At 34.9% G+C, this 20643-nt stretch overlaps 2 protein-coding genes across 2 annotated transcripts; one reads left to right on the forward strand and one right to left on the reverse strand.

The window, feature by feature from the left end:
* Window positions 1–22: 22 nt before the first annotated feature.
* On the reverse strand, window positions 23–5203 carry LOC121732097 (probable cytosolic iron-sulfur protein assembly protein Ciao1). The gene is made up of 5 exons (XM_042121887.1): window positions 5176–5203; window positions 4560–4834; window positions 4299–4486; window positions 3621–4223; window positions 23–228 (listed from the first exon to the last, which is right to left on the reverse strand). The coding sequence occupies exons 2-4, from the start codon at window positions 4828–4830 to the stop codon at window positions 3672–3674; spliced, it is 1011 nt and encodes a 336-aa protein (XP_041977821.1). The 5' UTR covers window positions 4831–4834; window positions 5176–5203; the 3' UTR covers window positions 23–228; window positions 3621–3671.
* A 2378-nt stretch (window positions 5204–7581) lies between these two features.
* On the forward strand, window positions 7582–17161 carry LOC121732096. The gene is made up of 10 exons (XM_042121886.1): window positions 7582–7910; window positions 9151–9285; window positions 10000–10146; window positions 13587–13776; window positions 13866–14048; window positions 14123–14418; window positions 15120–15267; window positions 15376–15447; window positions 15611–15812; window positions 16396–17161. Exons 1-10 carry the CDS (start codon window positions 7732–7734, stop codon window positions 16575–16577), a joined length of 1734 nt encoding a protein of 577 aa, XP_041977820.1. The 5' UTR covers window positions 7582–7731; the 3' UTR covers window positions 16578–17161.
* The last annotated feature ends 3482 nt before the right edge of the window (window positions 17162–20643 follow it).

Consider the following 20643-nt stretch of genomic DNA (forward strand, 5'->3'; position numbering starts at 1 on the left):
ATTGCAAATAGTATAGGTATCTATTCTTTATTTTCAGTTTTTGTTACATAAAATAAATAACATCCTTCCATAAGTATCCCAATTTATCAAAGTCTTAAAAGTGATCACATTCAATTATAATATGAAACATTGCTGTTTTACAGTATACACCTAAAATGTGTAATTTAATTATAGTTTTATTACTACAGTATATAAATTCTTAAGCGCATGTTATTTGTTATAGATGTTGTTCTTGCCCTAAACACAAATAAAACACAATATTACTTGCACTTTTTCCACTATATTCATTAATTACTACAAATTTAACTTAAACACGACCGGTTTCGATATAAATCATCATCAGGTGTACTTAACGTCGGTAGTTTTGAATAATTAAATATAATCAAAACAAATATTAGGGTTGTCAGCATCATGGTATTTTTTACAATTTGGTAGAATTTTTCTTCCAAATACGACTATTTTCTACTGATATTCCTACACAAAGGCTGTATATTCCTACACAACACACACATCCTATGTCTACACAACAGGTTCCCTAAAAAGTCTGTTGTGTAATAACAAGGATAAGTTTAAGATCACGGACAATAGCGGAATATACAGCCTTTCCTGTGAAACATGCGGAGGTATATATATAGGTCAGACAGGGCGGAAATTTAAAACACGGATAAAAGAACACATTACAGCCTGGAAAAGAAAAACAGAAAGATCGACGTTTGCTGAGCATTTAAATAATAATGATCACAATTTTGAACCTGACAAGAACATCAAATACCTACATGTTTTGCCCAAAAGTAAGAAAATGGACGCATTGGAAGCATTAGAAGTCAACAGACATAAAAAATATGGGAACTTGTTAAACGACCAGACATGCCTATCAAATTCAATATTATTACAACACATTTAAATTATTATTACTTATACATTAATTTTTATTTACAAATAGCTGTTGCCCGCGACTTCGTCCGCGTGGACTTCAGTTTATAGCGCGCGATGTCAACAAAATTGGCGTCAAAAGCTTTTGTAAAAAACCCTGGTACCCCTTAAATCAAAACAGCTGTGCAGTGTGCACATAATATTTCATTTTTCGAAATTAAACTTTATATATTATGCCAAATTTTAAAGCTTATTTAGCCCCCCAATTACACAACTTTACCCATAAACTATTTATCATTGATAGGTTTAAGGTTACGTCACTGTATATAATATATTATAGTACTGACTTATTAAATAACGTTAAATAGAAATAACAATCGAAAAAAATCGAAACTCGAATGTTTTTTTTTTTTGGAATGGATCTATGCTAATGGCCCTGTGTGAGAGGGCCGTGTTAGCTTCGTCGGAAAGGAGACTGCCGTTTGGCAGTCGAATGTTTCGATGATACCACCTCTTATAGAAAGATGTTGGGCAAGCGTTAGCGTGAATAGGTGTTTCATCCTCCTCCTCACAGAATCTGCAAGTCGTTATGCTACAAATACCCATTCTGTTTAGGTGTTTGTTGAGCTTGCAGTGCCCAGTTAGGCTTCTGGTAAGGATTCTTAATTGGTTCCTACCCAAGGTGAGCACTAATTCTGATTGTTTCTTGTTGAAGTCAGGAATTAGTGCCTTGGAGTGTTCAAGGCCAGGGGTCTCAGCCCATTGCTTCCTGCAGTCTGTGACCCCATTCCTTGAGCACTTGCTTTATGGTACTGGGAGTTATACCACAGATTGGTTCTGGACCATATATGAGACTCTCGGCCCCAAGCCTAGCCAGTTCGTCAGCGGTTTCATTGCCGGGGACGTTGCTGTGGCCCGGGACCCATACTAGGCGGATGTTGTTGTTCCTTCCTAGCATGTTTAACGTCTCAACGCATTCCAGAACTAATTTGGACGAGACTTCTGCGGCAGTCAGTGCTTTAAGTGCAGCTTGACTATCGGAGAAGATAAAAACGTTTTTATTAACTAAGGCCATCTCCAGGCTTTCTAGTGAACAACCGAGGATAGCGAAGACTTCAGCCTGAAACACGGTCGCAAACTCCCCCAAACAGGAGTATTTGCCTTTTGGTGGCCTGCCCCCGTAGAATCCTGCTCCCGCACGGTTGTCTTTCCTTGATCCATCCGTGAACCAAACTATGTCGCTAGGGCGGACATCAATTGGGATTTTTCTTTCCCAGTCCTCCCTGGAAGGTATAAAAACCTGGTACTGCTTCGAAAAGCTATACACCTTGATCATGGCATCTGATGGCATGGCCATGATAGGTGATTCACTGAGAGACTGTTCCAGCTGTCGAAATGGGGTGGAAACCCAATTCGTCCTACCCGCCGTCCTGGCCCTGAGAGTCATCTTTTTGGCCTCCATCTGAACAAGCAGAGGAAGCGGAGTTAAGTTGATCAGGGCCTCGAGGGAAGCGGTGGGTGTTGACGAGAGTGCACCCGTGATTATTAGACATGCCAGTCTCTGTACGCTGTTTTGTCTTTTATTACAGTTTACTTGTTCAGCCTTTTTATGCCACACTGCGCAGCCATATGTGGTAATCGGTCTCACTACGGCTGTATATAGCCATAGCATTGCCTTCGGCCGAATACCCCATTTAGAGCTGACAAGCTTCCAACAGGAACCCAGAGCACATCTAGCCTTTTTCGTAATATACTCGATGTGCTTATTCCAAGTGAGTCCTTTGTCTGGGATTACTCCTAGATATTCGACATCACCCGCAAACTTTATAGTTTTCCCGAAGAGTGTTGGGGGTCTTAGTCCCTCCAACTTCCTCTTTTTGGTGAAAGGTATCAAGACCGTCTTATCAGCGTTTACTGTTAGCTTGACCCTTTGGCACCAATCCTCGACAACTCTTAGTGCTGACTGCATCAACCCAGCGACCACCGATGCGCATTTTCCCACCACCATAATCGCCAGGTCGTCAGCGTACCCTTGAGCGTAGTAACCTATGAGGTTCAGTTCCCTTAGTACATCCACTACCAGGGACCATTCCAGGGGTGACAGGACACCTCCTTGTGGGCAACCTTGTGTCAGCCTGATTTTGAGTGTCAGGTCCATAATAGTCGATGAAGCTACCCTATTGTCGAGCGTGGCTTTGATCCATTTCCTAGTTGTTGGATCTATATTCTTTTAATATTATGGACAATTCAATTAAATTATTGGTGATGTAATTAGACAATTGTATCGTTATTAATTTAGTTTGACATTGTGTTTATAATTTTTGATTTTTATTAAAAAAATGGATAGTTATTTTTGTGACATCAAAAATTTTTAATTTAACAATTTTTATTTATTTTTTGAATTTGACATCTATATATGTGATATAACGTTATTAATTTATCAATATAAAATGGGTAAATCCAACTAAATATTAATTTTAATATCAGTAGAAAATAGTTGTATTTGGAAGAAAAATTCTACCAAATTGTAAAAAATACCATGATGCTGACAACCCTAATATTTGTTTTGATTATATTTAATTATTCAAAACTACCGACGTTAAGTACACCTGATGATGATTTATATCGAAACCGGTCGTGTTTAAGTTAAATTTGTAGTAATTAATGAATATAGTGGAAAAAGTGCAAGTAATATTGTGTTTAAAATGAATTTCCACCAAGAACCGACAGTACAATCAATTATATATGTTCTTGCCCTAGTCCTATCTGTCTAATCCTCCCACTGTCCTAATATAATTTCAACAGTCAAAAAATTTCCATATTTTTATTTCTCCATCATCACTGCAGGACAACAGTTCTTTGGTGCCAGAAGGGTTCCACTTGACACAATTGACATCTTGAGAGTGGGCATTTAGCTTCGTACAGACTAAGTCAAATGTAGGTGCATTTGGATCTGAGTCTTCTGTTTCTTTGAATATTCTAATTATGTCATCTCCGCAGGCTGTAGCTATCATACCGGATTCATGACACCAAGCGATGTCGTATACGCAGCGTGTATGATAGCCTGACAATGTACAAACACATTTCCAGGTCGATTCCTGATCAGGCACAATCACTCCTTCAGAATTATCAGGAGTGTACTCCTTCCATATTTTCACTGTTTTGTCATCACTGCAGGTAGCGAGCCTCTGTCCAGTTTTATCAAAAGCTAAACTCCAAACTGTAGATTCATGGGACTGTAGTGTAGAAATACAAGTCCAATCACTGTCCACCTGATCCTCCTTATACAATTTGACAGTATTATCATATGACGCTGATGCTACTATGTCTAACGTGGGATGCCATATCACCTAAAACAAAACCTTCTGTGTACTCTGTATTCTATAATATAACATTTTCGACTGAAATATGGTTGTTTTACTAACTTTTTTGACATCTTGGTTGTGGGCATTGAGCACAGCTTCACAGACATATTCGTCATCTCCGGCCACCTCCCAGACCCACACTGACTTGTCTCTGCCGCAGGTTGCTAGTAGATTTCCGGAAGGAGACCATGAGACACTTTTTACCTCATTTTCGTGTCCTTCCAGGGTAGCATTACATTCAAACTGACCTGAAGTAAATAAAGTTTTTAGATCATTCTCATTATACTTCCACATCAACTCTAGAGGTAATATTATACACACCACTTTTCTTATCCCAGATTGCAGTGGTACCATCAAAGCTAGCAGAAGCCAAGAAATTTCCACAAGGTGACCATGAAACCTCTCTAATGGTGCGCTGGTGACCATCTACAAGTACTGTTTTAGCAGCCCATTCTTCGCCAACACGATTCCACAGTTTGATAATTTTGTCTTCTCCACAAGATGCAAATGCATTACCCAGGGGATGCCAAGATACATTCCAGACAATGCCTTTATGTCCACTTAGCATTTGTAATAATTCCAACTTAGCCATTTTTCTGTTGCATAAAATTACTCGTTATATTATAAATATCGTACAATATTCTAGTACATTAATAGCTGAAATGCTTGGAGATATTATATATAAAACCAATTTCAAAGAATAACATACTATTTTTGTAACAATAACATAGGTACAACAATAATACCTCTTTTTGTATAAGAGATGGTAAAGTCATGACAGCCTCTAATTTCTTTATTATTATACTAAACACATAAAATTAAATACACATTCAAATAAAAAGAAAGTAGGTATTGTTCATAGGTAAATATGTTATAGGTTAAGCGGCATGAGTTTATGCTAAAGTATAATATAATTAAAAGAGCACTCACAACATACCCTTAAATATTAAATAAGTAATAAATTTAAACTTTAGAAAAATGTAAGAAATAGATAATTAAAATTGAATAATAATTTGATTTCCTTTTACCTCTTTTTGGAAATATCAAATATGACAGTTGTAAGAAAGTTTTGACTTGACTATGACATAAATCATAAATGACAGCTGTTATTTTTTGTCACTGTTTTTTTTTTAAGTTTTAAAGCACTCGCCTAAACTGTGTTGCTTTGAAAAGCCAGTACAGTGTACAGCTCGACAAGGCTTTAAATGATCGTGGCGAAAAAAGGAACTAACGCTGCCATGAATCATGATATAAAAACGTCATTTTTGACAGTTCTGCTTTACCAGCAGCGCTCCCGCCATTGAGGTACTATAGGCTGATGAGAGCCTTATATCGGTGTATAAGCGTCAAAAGCGTGTAATGTTATGTTCTACTTACTAGGACATAACAAAGGAGTCGGTAGGCATATTTCATGTAATAAACGTGTTAATAAAGGTTTTTAGTGAACATTTAATGCTAGATATTGTTGAGTTTTGTGGTTTCACTAAATAATAAACCATAAGAATGGCCAAAGAATGCCTCAAACACGTGGATTTTACATTAAATACGTAAGTTTTGAATAACGTTTTTTGGGCTTTTCAATCGGTATTTTTGTAAGCTAAAAAGATATTTTATATGTTTATTAATCCCATAATCGTGCTATATAAGGCATTAGTTCTAAAAATGTCACATCAATTAATAATTTGGCTATAAAAATTGCATAGCTTTTTACGTGTGTTTACGGATTCTCATCACTTGAACTATAGTTAATTAGTTAATCGATATCATGAACTAATTGACTTTCTTTCCTGTATCATAATGTGCTTCGAAATAATCGACAAATAGAAATATTCAAGAAAATAAACGCACACTACTTGTATGAAAATAAGCACAAAATGGCCACGCGATGACGGGCTAAGACTACATCTATACTTAATACTTAATCTATGGCTCCCGCCCACGACCCACAGGCCACGTAGGTAACGTGGGCGGTGGGCGGTGGACCACGTTTGACGTTTATTTTTAAAAAGCCTTGTCGCACTTTAAGGGGGGTATTACATTATAATTTATATATGATCATTTCTATGATCATATATAGGATCCAATATATATGATCATTTGATCATATCTGCATTATCATATTTCATTGATCCAATTTTACGTCATATTATGTGGTTTCAATAACAAATGGAGAGCGCTAACGCTGACAGGTATTGACGTCAGGGTTACTAGATCTCAGAGAATCCGATTTGTCAAAAGACATCGTCATTTTTAATATGGCTTGTTTTTTGTTATTTCAGCAAGATTATACAAGTATATAATGAGAAAAATAATTACATTACATTATTTGAAACATATTAACGAACAAGAAATTAAAAACTCTTTTTTATATTAAATAACTGGCAACACCTATTTCTATGACCGTATTGGATACAATCTCTCAGCAAATGTCAAAAATCTATGATCAAGGAAGAAATGAATCATATGTCTATAATACATTATCCAATATCATTGACTCAATGATCTCGGATCCAACATATGTATATGATAATCTAATACACCCCTTAACGAGGAACTATTTTACAATTTTGTAAAATAGTTCCGTATTGGATCCATTGACTTTTATTGGATCCAATCTCTCAGCAAATGTCAAAAATCTATGATCAAGGAAGAAATGAATCATATGTCTATATTTATACATTATCCAATATCATTGACTCAATGATCTCGGATCCAATATATATGATAATCTAACATCCCCCTACGTATCAAGCTTATTGTCAAAAGTACGAAAAGAAAAAATATAAAATGTCAAAAGGTAAGAAACGTCACTGTCAACCGTCAATGTCAAACTGTGATGTCAAATTTAAAAAGGAAAAGTGGAGTTTTGCGGAGAATGTGAAAGAGTGATGTTGTATTTTTATATTATTTTTCTAAAATTGTTTTATCTGGGTTTTTTATGTGTAATATTGGTAGGATATTAACCATTAGATATTCGTTATCGTGCACAAGTTTGGAAAAGTGATGTAATAACCAGAAACGTGCTCTTTTGTGTTCCCTCCAAAACTCCATCGAAAGTTTCAGTAAAGCGTCTACCACTTTACTGAATCAACCGACTTGACTTCTTGACTGAATTGACTTTATACTTAGATTTTTACTAGACTTTAGACTTGACTGACCTGACGATAATATAAAAAAAATTGTATTAAAGATTATTGTTTTCCCGCCATAATATTATATACTCGACACTGGCCATGGTTATAGCCGAAGTGCCATTATAAGAAGAAAAAAAAAAGGAAAAGTGTCATAATCGCAAAAATCCGCAATCGCCCAACGCACTTTCTACTTGTTTTTGTTTATAAAGTCGTTTAATATTTTAATATTATGAAATAATGAAATTTATATCAGACCTACAGAAATTTATTAAACAGCTAATCTAATTATTGGATATTGTGGATACGTCTACATAACTATTCGAGTTTTATGTAAAGTAAAAGTAAATATCAGTGACAAAATGGGAGATAACGAAGACAGTGATGTTTCACATATTACTTTCCTGCCGGACGAATTAATATCTTCAATATTATCATATAATGATATCCAGGATGTAGTTAATTTTAGTTCTACATGTAAACGGTTCTATGAACTTCTAGGAGACAACAACAGTTTGTGGAAACAAAAATATAATGTAGCGTAAGTTTCACTTTTTCATATTTGAAACAGAAACTTAATGGAACCGTAAAAGTAAAAAGAAATTATGTAACTTATTCCATACTGATTTCTATATTTAGATATTACTATAGTACAAAATATTCTTAGGTTAGCTTTACCAGATTAACCCTTGATTTACCCGGTGATTTACCTGCGCAACATACCCCGTGGAGTCCCTCGGACTCCCGGCAACAAATTGGTAAATTTAATATGAAATAAGATCATTTTTAAAGTGAAATGCTTATTATATTTGTTAATTATTTATTTATTTTTAATATGGCATAGGTTTTTACTTAAAAATTAAAGAATTACAGCCTTTTATTAAGAAACTTCAAGATTAAGGTACTTTTTATCATAAAATTACGAGGTCTAACTTCTAGCCACTAATAAATATATTATAAAACATATTTTTAAAATAACTAATGATTAAACTTATTAAGGACATCATAAACGCTCATTAAAAGCAAAAAATAATATGGGTAAAAATAAAAATAAAAAACAAAAACGTGCAAGACCTTTCAGTTGCGGTTGTTGACAAAGTCATTACATATTTTATGTCCAGCTAAGGCACACAGGCTTAGTACAACTATGGCACATATATGGAATTCATCATTTCTCGAAGTATCTGAGCGCTTCGAAGCAGAATTGTGGTCTGAGAGCTCGCAGTCATCCTCGGTTTTAGACACCACCACATAAGGCTCTAGACTCATAAGCTGGTTCAATGTTATATTTTGCTGACCCTCATCATCCGTATCACTGTCAGTTAGTTGCACAACCCAATTGTTCACCACGGACTCAAAATCTTCATCGAGGATGTTTATAGTAGTATGAGACGCCATTACATCATCAGGAAACAACAATATAATATGTATATGTATATGCAAATACTGTGAATTGGCTAAAACTATAACATTAATACCCCGGTGGAGTCCCACGCACTCCACTAACGTGTTTACCTACCGTTTGGAGAGACGCTTAGCGCCATCCTCTCTACCCCGCGTTTTGCACGTCACTTCTTGAAGGTAGTGGGACGCATATGTTATAATTCCAAGAACTAACAGTTTTATGAGCGCTTAAATTTTTTGAGGGAGTCCCAGGGACCTACCGGGTAAATTAAGGGTTAATATATTTATGAAGTTATATTTTTACACATTTTTTTTTAAATGTTGCTGCCTTCTAATAAAACAGCTTTCCTAATAAAGAACTTTTAAATTATTTGCAGAATACCTGGAGACTTTCAATCAATTGTTAGTCAGGCTAAGGAGGAAGTAGATTGGTTACATGAAGTTAGACAGTTCTTTTTGCTAAAGAAATCAATTGTCAAGGAATTGGTTCAAATGTCTGCACAATATTACTGGTGAGTATGTCTTGTGAAACTTATTTTAAATTCATAAAATTTATGATTGTTATAGTATGAATTCATAATTACTTATAATTAAATAATTGACTTTGGTTACCTGCACAATGGACGGATCAACAGTATACTTTCGAAGCCGTTGTCCCCAGAGGCAATAGAATTTATAAATTATTTAGATCTGTCTCCTGCGTAGGGGTTAGGGAACACTGTGTTTACCTGTGAGGCTGACATTAATACTGAGTGTTAAAAGTCTCTACAAAATAAAAGATTAAAATAATAATACGACGACCGCTGTGACAACCTCTGTGGCTCAATTGGTTGAGTGTGTGGCAGCTCAAGCTGGGGGTCGCGGGTTCAAATCCCGCCGACGGAACAAAAAGTTTTTCAATATTCCCGGTCTGGATGTGTATTAAATATGTGCATGATATAGGTAATAAAAATCTTAAATATATGTATAGTATAAAAGTATTAAATATATTTCCGTTGTCTGGTACCTGTAACACAAGTCCTACAGGTACTTAGCACGGGGCCAGACTGACGTGGTGTGAAGCATCCATAGATATTATTATTATTATATTTTAACCCATCGATCGTGGAATAACGAGACACAATAGCTTATCTATTGTTATCGCGGCCGGATGCGGCCGCTTAGGGCTTCATCAATTAATAGTGAATATCAAATATTATAATAAGTAAATAATATGTTATTTTTAGGAGGGACACAGAAATATCTTTGGAAGATATAAAATCATTTTTTAAAATTGCTACATCAACATACATTAATTATTACTACACCATTTTTATATTACAAGAAATTGTAAGAAAAACAAGAAAATTTATTGAAGACTTCACATGTTCTAAGTAAGTACCTTTATTACCCTCAGAGTGACAACTACAACTTCCCAAAACGACAACTTCCGAAAATGCCAATTTCCGAGAATGTGTATTCTAAACTCGTCAACTTCAGAAAATGGCAAATTCCTGAAATGGCAAATTCCTAAAATGTCAAATTCCTAAATTGACAGATTCCGAAAAAATAAATTCCTGAAATGACAAATACCGAAAATGATAAATGTCTAATTTGTACGTTAGATTGCGTCTCAAGTGAAACGTCCCCTAGATGCGGCGCCACAGTCGTGCGACGGAATGTTGCAAACCACTGCTACTTTAGACTCTCCAAAAATACTGGAACGAAGTTCCTTACTGCGCGTTCGGTGTAAATCTGAAGAATAGACAGAACGATATATGACCTTGATTTGACCTCGACACTTTTTTATTAGTACCTGCATGTTAGGGGCAGAGGGCGTTGATAGTAAGTATAAGTCTTTCCCTTTTTGTGATTTTAAGAAATTCATTATTAATTCATGAAAGAAATCAACACTATTTGCATTTTAGGATTATCAAGCTGAGAGATACTGCTTTTTTCTTAGACATACTTTAAATATGCCAGTAAGACCAATTAGGAGTTTAAGAACGCAATAACACCTTTATGATAGAGTTTCAATGGGGCAATGAGGAAGTACCGTTTCGAGAAAAGTAAAGTGCAGTTACTCGAGAATGAATTGTTTGTTAGTTTGTTTTATCAATACTTAATATTATAAAGCGGAAGAGTTTGTTAGTTAGTTTGTTTGTTTGAACGCGCTAATCTCAGGAACTACTGGTCCGATTTGAAAAATTCTTTCAGTGTTAGATAGCCCATTTATCGAGGAAGGCTATAGGCTATATTTTATCACGCTAATACTAATAGGAGCGAAGAAATAGAGGAAAGTGTGGAAAAAACGGGGGGAAATTATTTGAAAAAGCTTATTTGAACGCGCTAATCTCAGGAACTACTGGTCCGATTTGAAAAATTCTTTCAGTGTTAGATAGCCCATTTATCGAGAAAGGCTATAGGCTATATTTTATCATGCTAAGACTAATTGGAGCGAAGAAAGAGGGGAAAATGTGGAAAAAAACGGGGGAAATTATTTGGAAGGGCTTATCTCACGAACTACTTGAGCAATTTTTCTGTTATTTGGCACAGATAAGAAGTAGACCACGTGAAGGATCATAGGCTATTTTTGTGGACTAATTTGTCTGTGAAAATATATCTAATTTACGCAGGTGAAGCTGCGCGGAACGTTATATTTCGCGTGGTCACGACATCACGCGTAAACGGCTGGACCCATTTTGCTGAAATTTGGTATAAAGATACTTTCAGTCTCGGGAAAGGACAAGGGATACTTTTTATCCCGGAAAATATACGGTTACCGCACAATAAACTTTTATGATTCTCGCCTAAACTATTTAATCTATTTTGATGAAATTTGGCATGGAGATTGGAGATACTAATTTGAATCTGGGACAAGGAATGTTTTTTGTTCCGGAAAAATGTGCGGTCCCCACACAATATACTTTTCTGATTTGCGCGTAAACGACTCAATCGTTGTACGGGAACAACTTTAAACTAAAGTCCACGCGGACGAAGTCGCGGGCAACAGCTAGTATATTATAATATATGTTACGCTCAAAGACCGAAAACGCTCAGTGAGCGAAAAAATGGCTCACAACAAGTTGTGGTAATAGTGAAACGGTCACGACGCGTTCTGGTTATCACAGAAATACCACAAAGTGAAATTCGTGTCGTGGCTGACATGCTATTCGACCACAACGCGTTGTGGTAATCGAGTAAAACCATGACGCGTTCTGAGCATTTAAAACAGCCACGACGCGAATTCGTGTTGTGGCCCTAATGAAAACGGCCACGACGCGTTCTGAAATCAGGCCGTGTTACGCAGGAGTAATTTTATAGCGCCCAAGTGTGTGCGCAATACATAAGAGCACTCTGGTTTCAATGAAACTAGGCCAGTTACGCAGGGGTAATTTTATAGTGCCCAAGTGTGTGCGCAATACACAAGAGCACGCTACGCAGGAGTAGTTTTATAGTGCCCAAGTGTGTGTGCAATACACATGAGCACGTTTCGCGTCGACGGATTCGCGTCGTGGCTGTTTTTAAATGCTCAGAACGCGTCATGGCTTTTCTCGATTACCACAACGCGTTGTGGTCGAATAGCACGTCAGCCACAACACGAATTTCGCTATGTGGTATTTCTGTGATTACCAGAACGCGTCGTAGCCGTTTTCACTAGGGCCACGACGCGAATTTCACGTCGTGGCCGTTTCACTATGACCACAACGCGTTGTGAGCCATTTTTTCGCTCACTGAGCGTTTTCGGTCTTTGAGCGTAACATATACATACTAATGACAAAAAACCAGCCAAATGCGAGTCGGATGCGCGCACGAAGGGTTCCGTGCCATTGACTAGGTAATTATAAAAGGTTTTATGTATGGGAGCCCCCTTATATATTTTTTTATTTTAATTTTATTATTAAAGTAAAAATACAACTAAACTGAGTATTTTGTGAATATTTAAAGTTATTACCATTCAAGTCCTATTACCATTATTGATATCGAGCAAAAGAGGGCAAAAAAATCGCGCTTTATGTATGGGAGCGCCTCTTTTTTTTGTATTTGTTGTTATAGCGGCCACAGAAATAAATAATTTGTGAAATATTTAACTGTCTTGCTATCGCGGTTTTTGAGCTACAGCCTGGTGACAGACAGACAGCGCAGTCTTAGTAATAGCGTCCCGTTTTTACCATTTGGGTACGGATTACGGAACCCTAAAAACGAATGAAAATAGGTACAGTCAGCGGCATAAGTCTTTTAAAAAAGGATCGAACGCGTTGTCGTTCCAGGAAGATTTCAATTTTGGCGGTTGTCAATTTAAGTAGTTGACGATTTAGGATGTTGTCATTTTCCAATGTTGACATTTTAGAAAGTTGTCGTTTTCGGAAGTTGACATTCTAGAAAGTTGTCGTTTTCGGAAGTTGTTGTTTTCGGAAGGTGTCGTTTTAAGAAGTTGTCGTTGTCACCCTGAGGGCTTTATTACTGAAATATCGATTTATAAAACATATTTAGATTTTACTAGCTTTCCCATCAAACATATAAAGTATTTTGCTCATATTATTTTATTGAAGTGACAGAATAAGTATGGCACCATGGCAACATCCATCGCTATCCCATCACACAAACAATGGTCGCCGTCAGTCTCGAGTTGTAATAATTTACTATTATTTATTCAACAAATGCACTTATCAATATAAAAAGTAGGCAGTAGCCGATTCTCAGACCTACTGAATATGCAAATAAAATTTGGTAAGAATCAGTAAAACCGTTTCGGAGAAGTACAGTAACTAACATTGTGAAACGAGATTTTTATATATAAGATTACGATAAGTGATATTACATACATTTTCAGGCCCGTCAACACACTAACATGTACTTATTATGCAAAGAGAGTTCTCCGATATTTGATACAAACTTATCTTTGCATCAAATGGGCTCGAGGTGTTGCTAACTCGGAACTGAGCCCAGAAGTTGTGGTCAATTATTTTATACAGTGGATAGATCCTGATAACTTACACTTTGACGAGGATGTGGATGAAAAGGTTATATTTTCACCATCTATTTAACTTTTGTACTCATTATTTTGTCATGAAAATTATGTAAACATACAAATATACATTATACATTTCAGATTGAATACTTGGCCAGTGAATCAAAAAAGTTCTTGAGCGACCAAAATAAAGTAAAAAACAAAGCAAACAAACCAAATTCTGAGAGAGAAATCCTGCTTGCCATATCTGAAACAATTTATAAAGCTCATAAAATATCACCTTCCTCCCTTGACACTGGTTCCAGTACTCTTGATATTGTAAAGGCAAGTTCACAATACGATTCTTATAAGATGTTTTGTTATTTTTACTTAATAATTTATTAATTTCTTCTGAACAGGTGGTTGACAAAAAACATGGATGTGTTATAGCCCTTGGTGCAATATATCAAGCAGTTGCAAGAAAACTGGGAGCTCACTGCGAGTTGAATGCATTCTCCAACCATTTCTTTTTGGAGTGGCTATCGGATGATGACAAGAGAATGTACACCATTGACCTCACTAATGGAGAGCTCAGACTGAAACGACAGTGTCCATTTTCACAACCGAATGGCCCTGGCCAGAAATACAATCCAAGCTCATTTATAAATTTCATTTTTTACGCTTATATGAGATCTAAAGGCAATGTGCATGATTGGTAATATATTTGTATTTTTTTTTTTGTTTAAACATAGACGAATTTATATTTTCCTTAGTCTATGGTTTAAAAAATCTTTCTTGTCTGTTTGCTTAGATTATTCATAGTATTTAACTGTTATTGCCTATTGGTAATTATAGGATCTCTCAAAAATAAAAAACAAAAGTGAAAGAGTGACTGATAATCCTTAAAAACTCTCCAAGATATAACAACTCGAAAATCACATAAAATAAACCTTCCCAAATGCTCTATACTCTATAGTCTATACAATATGTCAGCACACTATGACGTCAGGCGCTGCTAGTTATGTACGCATCGCGGGAAAACCTTGTTCGATAGCTATGTTAAATATTGCATATTTTATGAACGTGGTTTCATAAGAAAAATTGTTGTAAATGCATAACTTATCGAATGGCATACAAATATTAAGAATTTTTAATAAAATCAATTCGACTTGACCATCCGACTTTGAAGACTTATACAAAATAAGTTATGAAGCTGAAATTTAGGAAATGCTTAATTTTTACCGTCATATCTTTATTTTATTTAAAAAATCTGATAATCTTTGTGCTTGGCAACATCCCTATTGTCAGAGATAATCGAATTATTTGCTAATTGTTAGTATTTCAGTGAATATAAACATAATTATTATTATCTTGAATGTGTTAAATATTTTATGTGATATTATAAAATTATTTCAGGGAGTTTGAAAATGCGGCTCACTTACTTGATTTTTTGTCAAGCCACGAAGCTGAAAATTATGAGCATAATCCTTACAAAGACTTCTATGCATTTCTTGTACGGTATGCAGCGGCGCCAGCACTGCGGTCTAAAATTAATATAAAAAATGTAAGATTTTTTTTCTTTTAATATAAGTAATAAAAAATATAAGTACGTCATATCTAGTAACTTATGAGTTTGTAAGATAGTAAATTTATTTATTTTCTTTTTTTACAGATTGATGAAGAAAACCGTCATTTGGTATTAATGCTATCGGAAATTAATCCTCCTCAACGATCATGTGAAGAAGTAAGTTATAACTTATATTTATTTTGAACTTCATCAAAATAAAACTATTGCTTAGCTTGGCCTAAATATCTTGAGATCACAAGGTTGTTTCTCGCAATTTTTATTCATAATTTGTTTATATTTACTTCCTGTGTTGTTGCTTATAAAAGTGTATGTTTTTCAGAAAGTTGTAAAAAAGCGGATACCGGAACTGAAATATGCTGTTGGCATGGTGTGCTATCACATTCAGTATTATTACATGTGTGTTATATGTGGTTGGGAGGTGGAGGACTCTCGGAAGCCACGGGTGGAGGAGCCACATACTGGGAAACAGCCCATTTACACAGTGCTTACGGAAGATCAAAGTGTAAGGTTTATCCCACAAGGTATGTATTGTAATATTTTCAGATTCTAAGACTATGGTTACGCGGTTTGTCTGGCATCTGTTCAGCCCATCAGTCTGTGACTGACGCCAGAATGGTGGCTGAAAAGTACATTATAAATAAAACATCAGTCCGTCACTCAACTGGACCAGTGTTACTTAACCTTTTTTTATACGGACCATAAACACGTTTTGGTGTTGGTGTCGCGGGCCGCAACCGAAATTTTGGGGTTATAAAAATGACGCTCTACAACCCCTTTGTAGAGCGTTATGAAGATTTTGGCCAACCTACTGTCCGCTATTGTGTTTTTTCGCGTTCACGAAAATTTTTTTCAAAAATGGATAGCTAAAATCAATACAAACAAAAAACAATCTTGTATCTTAAATTGATAAAACTTTGGCAGCTCATATCTTCGAAATTCATCAATCACTGCGTGGTTTTGCCCAAGATTATTTTTGTTTGTATTGATGTTAGCTATCCATTTAAAAAAAAATCGTTAACGCGGAAAAAGAATGGCGGACAGTAGGTCAGCCAGGCTCCATATAATAATCTTCATACCCCTGTAACAGACACTTTTTTCTTTCAGAAAAAATATGTCAGCTTACCCAACCAATGCGAGTAAAATCCATAGAAGATTTACTAGGGAGAGACTTTACTCATTTCGATGGATATGCGTATGTTTCAAATGATGAGAAACTTCAAGAATATCCAGAGGATCGGTGCATTGTTGAAGAATACATAAATCATAGGTTTACAGTTAGAAAATAATGACTATGGTATTGTTGTAGCTCTTATATTATGTATTTACTTCTATGTTTCTTTTGTTATTAGATTAAATACTTTATAATTTATAATGAAACCTTATAATTTTATTTAAGGCTGCATAACAGGTATAGACAAAAATACGCTGTGTATTCGTGTTTTTGGTGATGGGCCTAAGGGTTTCGAGTTTCGACAGAAATTTATTACATGAAACGATTTATTATATGATAAAAATCGGTAATTATTGGAAATAGTCTCCAGTTTCACTGAGCGATCTTAAGTTTGTGCGCGGTCTATAACTTCAATGAAAATAGATACCTATTACTTTATATTTTTCGTATTATACCTAGGTAAGAATTGTTTTTTTACAAATGCATTTATGAATTGCCTCTAATGTTTTCGTTATTAATTTTATAACAATGCATATTAATATAATATCGAATAATATACAGAAATGAGTTGCGGGGTTGGGTAAAATTATTGTTATAATGTGTAATTAAAAGACTTTATTAAATACTATGTAATGTGAAACTTAAGTTTTTATTCATTTGCCTAGTAAAAGTGGAAATCTACTACTTACATAATTTGTTAATAGTAAATCCGTGAAAAACTTTTAACACGTTAAGAGGGAGATGCAACATTAAAAGACTTTATGAAATACTATGTAATGTGAAACTTAAGTTTTTAAACTTAAGCATGGGGGGGTCAGATTTTATATAACATAGGTGGTATATACAGGGTGTAACAAAAATAAGTGATAATACTTTAGAGTGTGTACGTGTCCCTTATAGAGAGTTCACTGTGAAAGTAGCAGCGCTGAAAGACCGACATTTTTTTTCACTTTTGTGTGGGGAAACTCGTGACGCTCGGGCCCTTGCCCATACAAAAGTGAAAAAAAATTTTAGCCTTTCAGCGCTGCTACTTTCACTGTGAACTCTCAACAAGGAACACGTAGTATTATCACTTATTTGTGTTACACACTGGATAGGTGGTATATATATAAATAAAGAATATATAATGTAATTTTCGAGGGCCTTCGGCAAATCGATTTATTACGACGTCTTCTGTGAAAGAATCGTTCTTAATATCTTTTATAAATTTTCTATGAAAGTAAGTACTAGATTTTCGATAAAAGTACTAGATAAATAAGATACTTAGTAGAGATTTCAACATGATCCAGCTGCCTCCCCTGAAGCGGTACGCGCATGTATGCTCAGTCTCCTGTCTCTTTCACTTATAGTGCAAGTCAGTGCCGAATTTATTATTTTATGTGAGTGTAGGCCACTTTATTTTATTATTTGTGCAATACTTTCATGCGCGAGTGAGACACAAATATAGTCTGTCAAAAAAGTGAAGAAATTAAAAGTGGCAACATCGTAGTGTCATCCCTTTCAAATCAATCTCAGAAAAAAGGGATGACACTACGATGTTGCTACTTTTTAATTTCTTTACTTTTTTTGACAGACTATAACGTTAGAGTCGTTAGAACTTATATCTAAGATAAATATACTACATTTTACTTACTGGATTTTCCCCAATTTGACTGTACATTTTTCTGTTGGACTGTTATTACTGAGGTTATTACTATGTTTAAAAAATGTTAAACGAGATAATCTTAAATCTTGTTTGATTCCTCAGTCCTCATCAATAACGAGATGTGGCAATATAAACATGATAAAATTGGTTAAAAGAAAAAGGAGAAAGACATTTTTGGCCATAGACTTAATATATACATGTTTTTGGCTGACTTCTTATGCTGGTACTTCACATGGCTATTTGCATAAATTTGCGTATATTTGAAGTATTCGCCAAATAATCACAATGTGTAGACGGTATGTTTGACAAAGTATTGGCCTTATTTGCCTATTTGACAAATATGACCAATACCAAATACACGTATACCTAAATGTATCCGTACCTTTGTCGGTTTTTGACGCACATCAAAAGAGTCAAATAGGCAAGTACAGTATTCCAAGGCTTTAAATGAATGTGTCAATGGGCGCTGCTGGTAAAGGGGACCTGTCAAAAATGACATTTTTGTATGATAGAAGCGTTAGTTCCTTTTCTCGCCACGTTCATAACAGCCTTGTCGAACTCTAGGGTGTGTCATTTTTTTCCAACTTTTGATTTTTTACATGTTTTCAAAAGTTGTATTTGTCCATAAAAATAGTAACTGCATTTATTTTTTCTACTTAAGTTTACGTTTTTGGCTCGCTCAAAGACCTTGAAATTTCGAAAAAAGCACAAAATCAGACATTCAATTAAGATTTTTTTTTACTATTTGCAATTACAAAAAGAAAAACAACGGGCTGTTTTAATATACTTATTGTTAATAATATTAAAACAATATCTAAAAAATATTTTAGACGTTATACGACTGTTTCTTTATATTTTATACTTACATACCCCTGTTTTTATTTGACCTCATTTGACTCCTACAGTTTCGACTAAGCGGTATTTTTCAGTCATCTGAGTGATTCAATTGTAATTTGTGAGCTAAATAATAGATAGGAATTAGTAATTCGTTTCGTTTATTTTGATAAAACGATTAAAATCACTTCAAAACCTAAGATAGAAACGAGAGGGCGAACTAAATTACTATAGAGTTATTAAAAGATATACCGTCGCATACGAGTAGAAGAGCATATAACAATAGTACAAAAACTAGGTTTAATTTATCTGGGGCATGCAACTTATTCATCAGAATCTCCGAAGGTAGTTTCGGAAGCTATTATTTTATATTTGGCGGAAATCGTCTGAATTGGATTTGTTGAACGCAGCCAGCTGTAATTTTGCCTTATGTTTAAACTACTTTTCTATAATTTAATGGATTAAAATTATTTTTTTTACTTTCTTTAATGTATAAACATATATTTATAACTGATATAAATTAAAATTTATCACTTTAACCGACTTAAAAAAAATAGGACAAAAATTCATTTTTTTGATATTTCAAGACACATGAGCGAGCCAAAAATAAAAGAAATATATTATAACTTTTATAACATAATATATACATAATCATATAAGTCCAAGGCAACTTTTGATTCCTATTACGTAAAGAAATTTAAAGAAAAAAAATTGCCCATACAACGTGACACACGGTGTGTCACGTTGTATGGGCAATTTTTTGTGTGTCACACACCCTACTGTACACAAATATAAACCGGTGCTGTCAACTTGACAGCACAGGTGATTTTCAGCAAATTTTCAGTCATTTTCAGTGTTGCCAACTTAGTGGAATTTCCACTAGATCTGGTGGTTTAGTGGCTAAAAATTTGGTTTTAGTGGCTAGTGGATTTCTTAGTGGATTCGATTTTTTAAGTTAGTGGTAGCTTCGACGTTAAACCACTAGTTTTTTTTATTATTTTTCTAACCCTTGAAGACGCACACTGGAAACTTAATTGTATTATTATTATCTTTATTCGTTTTGCCGCATTCTAACGCTGCAATATAGAGCGATTATTTAGCATGATGAATGTTGTCAAGACTTAGCAGAGAAACCGGATGAAGTTTGATCGCCTTTCTTTCGTGCAAGGTTAGCACGCGAAGGCAAATGCTCAAATAACAATATAATACCAAATACCGTATTACAAAAATTAGTACTAAAGAAATTTATTCTTCACAAACTGAACAAGTAAATGACAATGATTCCTCTAAAAACGTTCATCTTTACTCTTTAGTTAAGTACCTACTTATACATAGGTACCATTGAGGAAGTTGATTGCTATGTAATTGACAGACCAACGTTATTTGGTCGAATATGTCAATTCAATGTTAAATGTGATCTGTCAGCTGGGTTTGACGTAACGCAACCAAACTACTTAGGTCCCCGATTTACATAGGAATCAACTTCTCTGATAGTACATAGGTAAGTAAAGTTTTCCTTTTTGTAGTAACAAAAATAATTATTTCATAATAATAATGACGTTATTGTTGTATTATATTCAGATAGGTTGTTGTTGTCTTTACGTTATTTAGTGGAATTCTGGTGGTTTTAGAGGCCATTTAGGTTTTAGCGGTTTCTGGTGGTTTACGCTGAATTTGGTGGGTTAGTAAAAAAAAAGTTGGC

The sequence above is a fragment of the Aricia agestis genome, chromosome 11 (assembly GCF_905147365.1).
Source record: "Aricia agestis chromosome 11, ilAriAges1.1, whole genome shotgun sequence".
NCBI classification, from domain to species: Eukaryota; Metazoa; Arthropoda; class Insecta; order Lepidoptera; family Lycaenidae; genus Aricia; species Aricia agestis.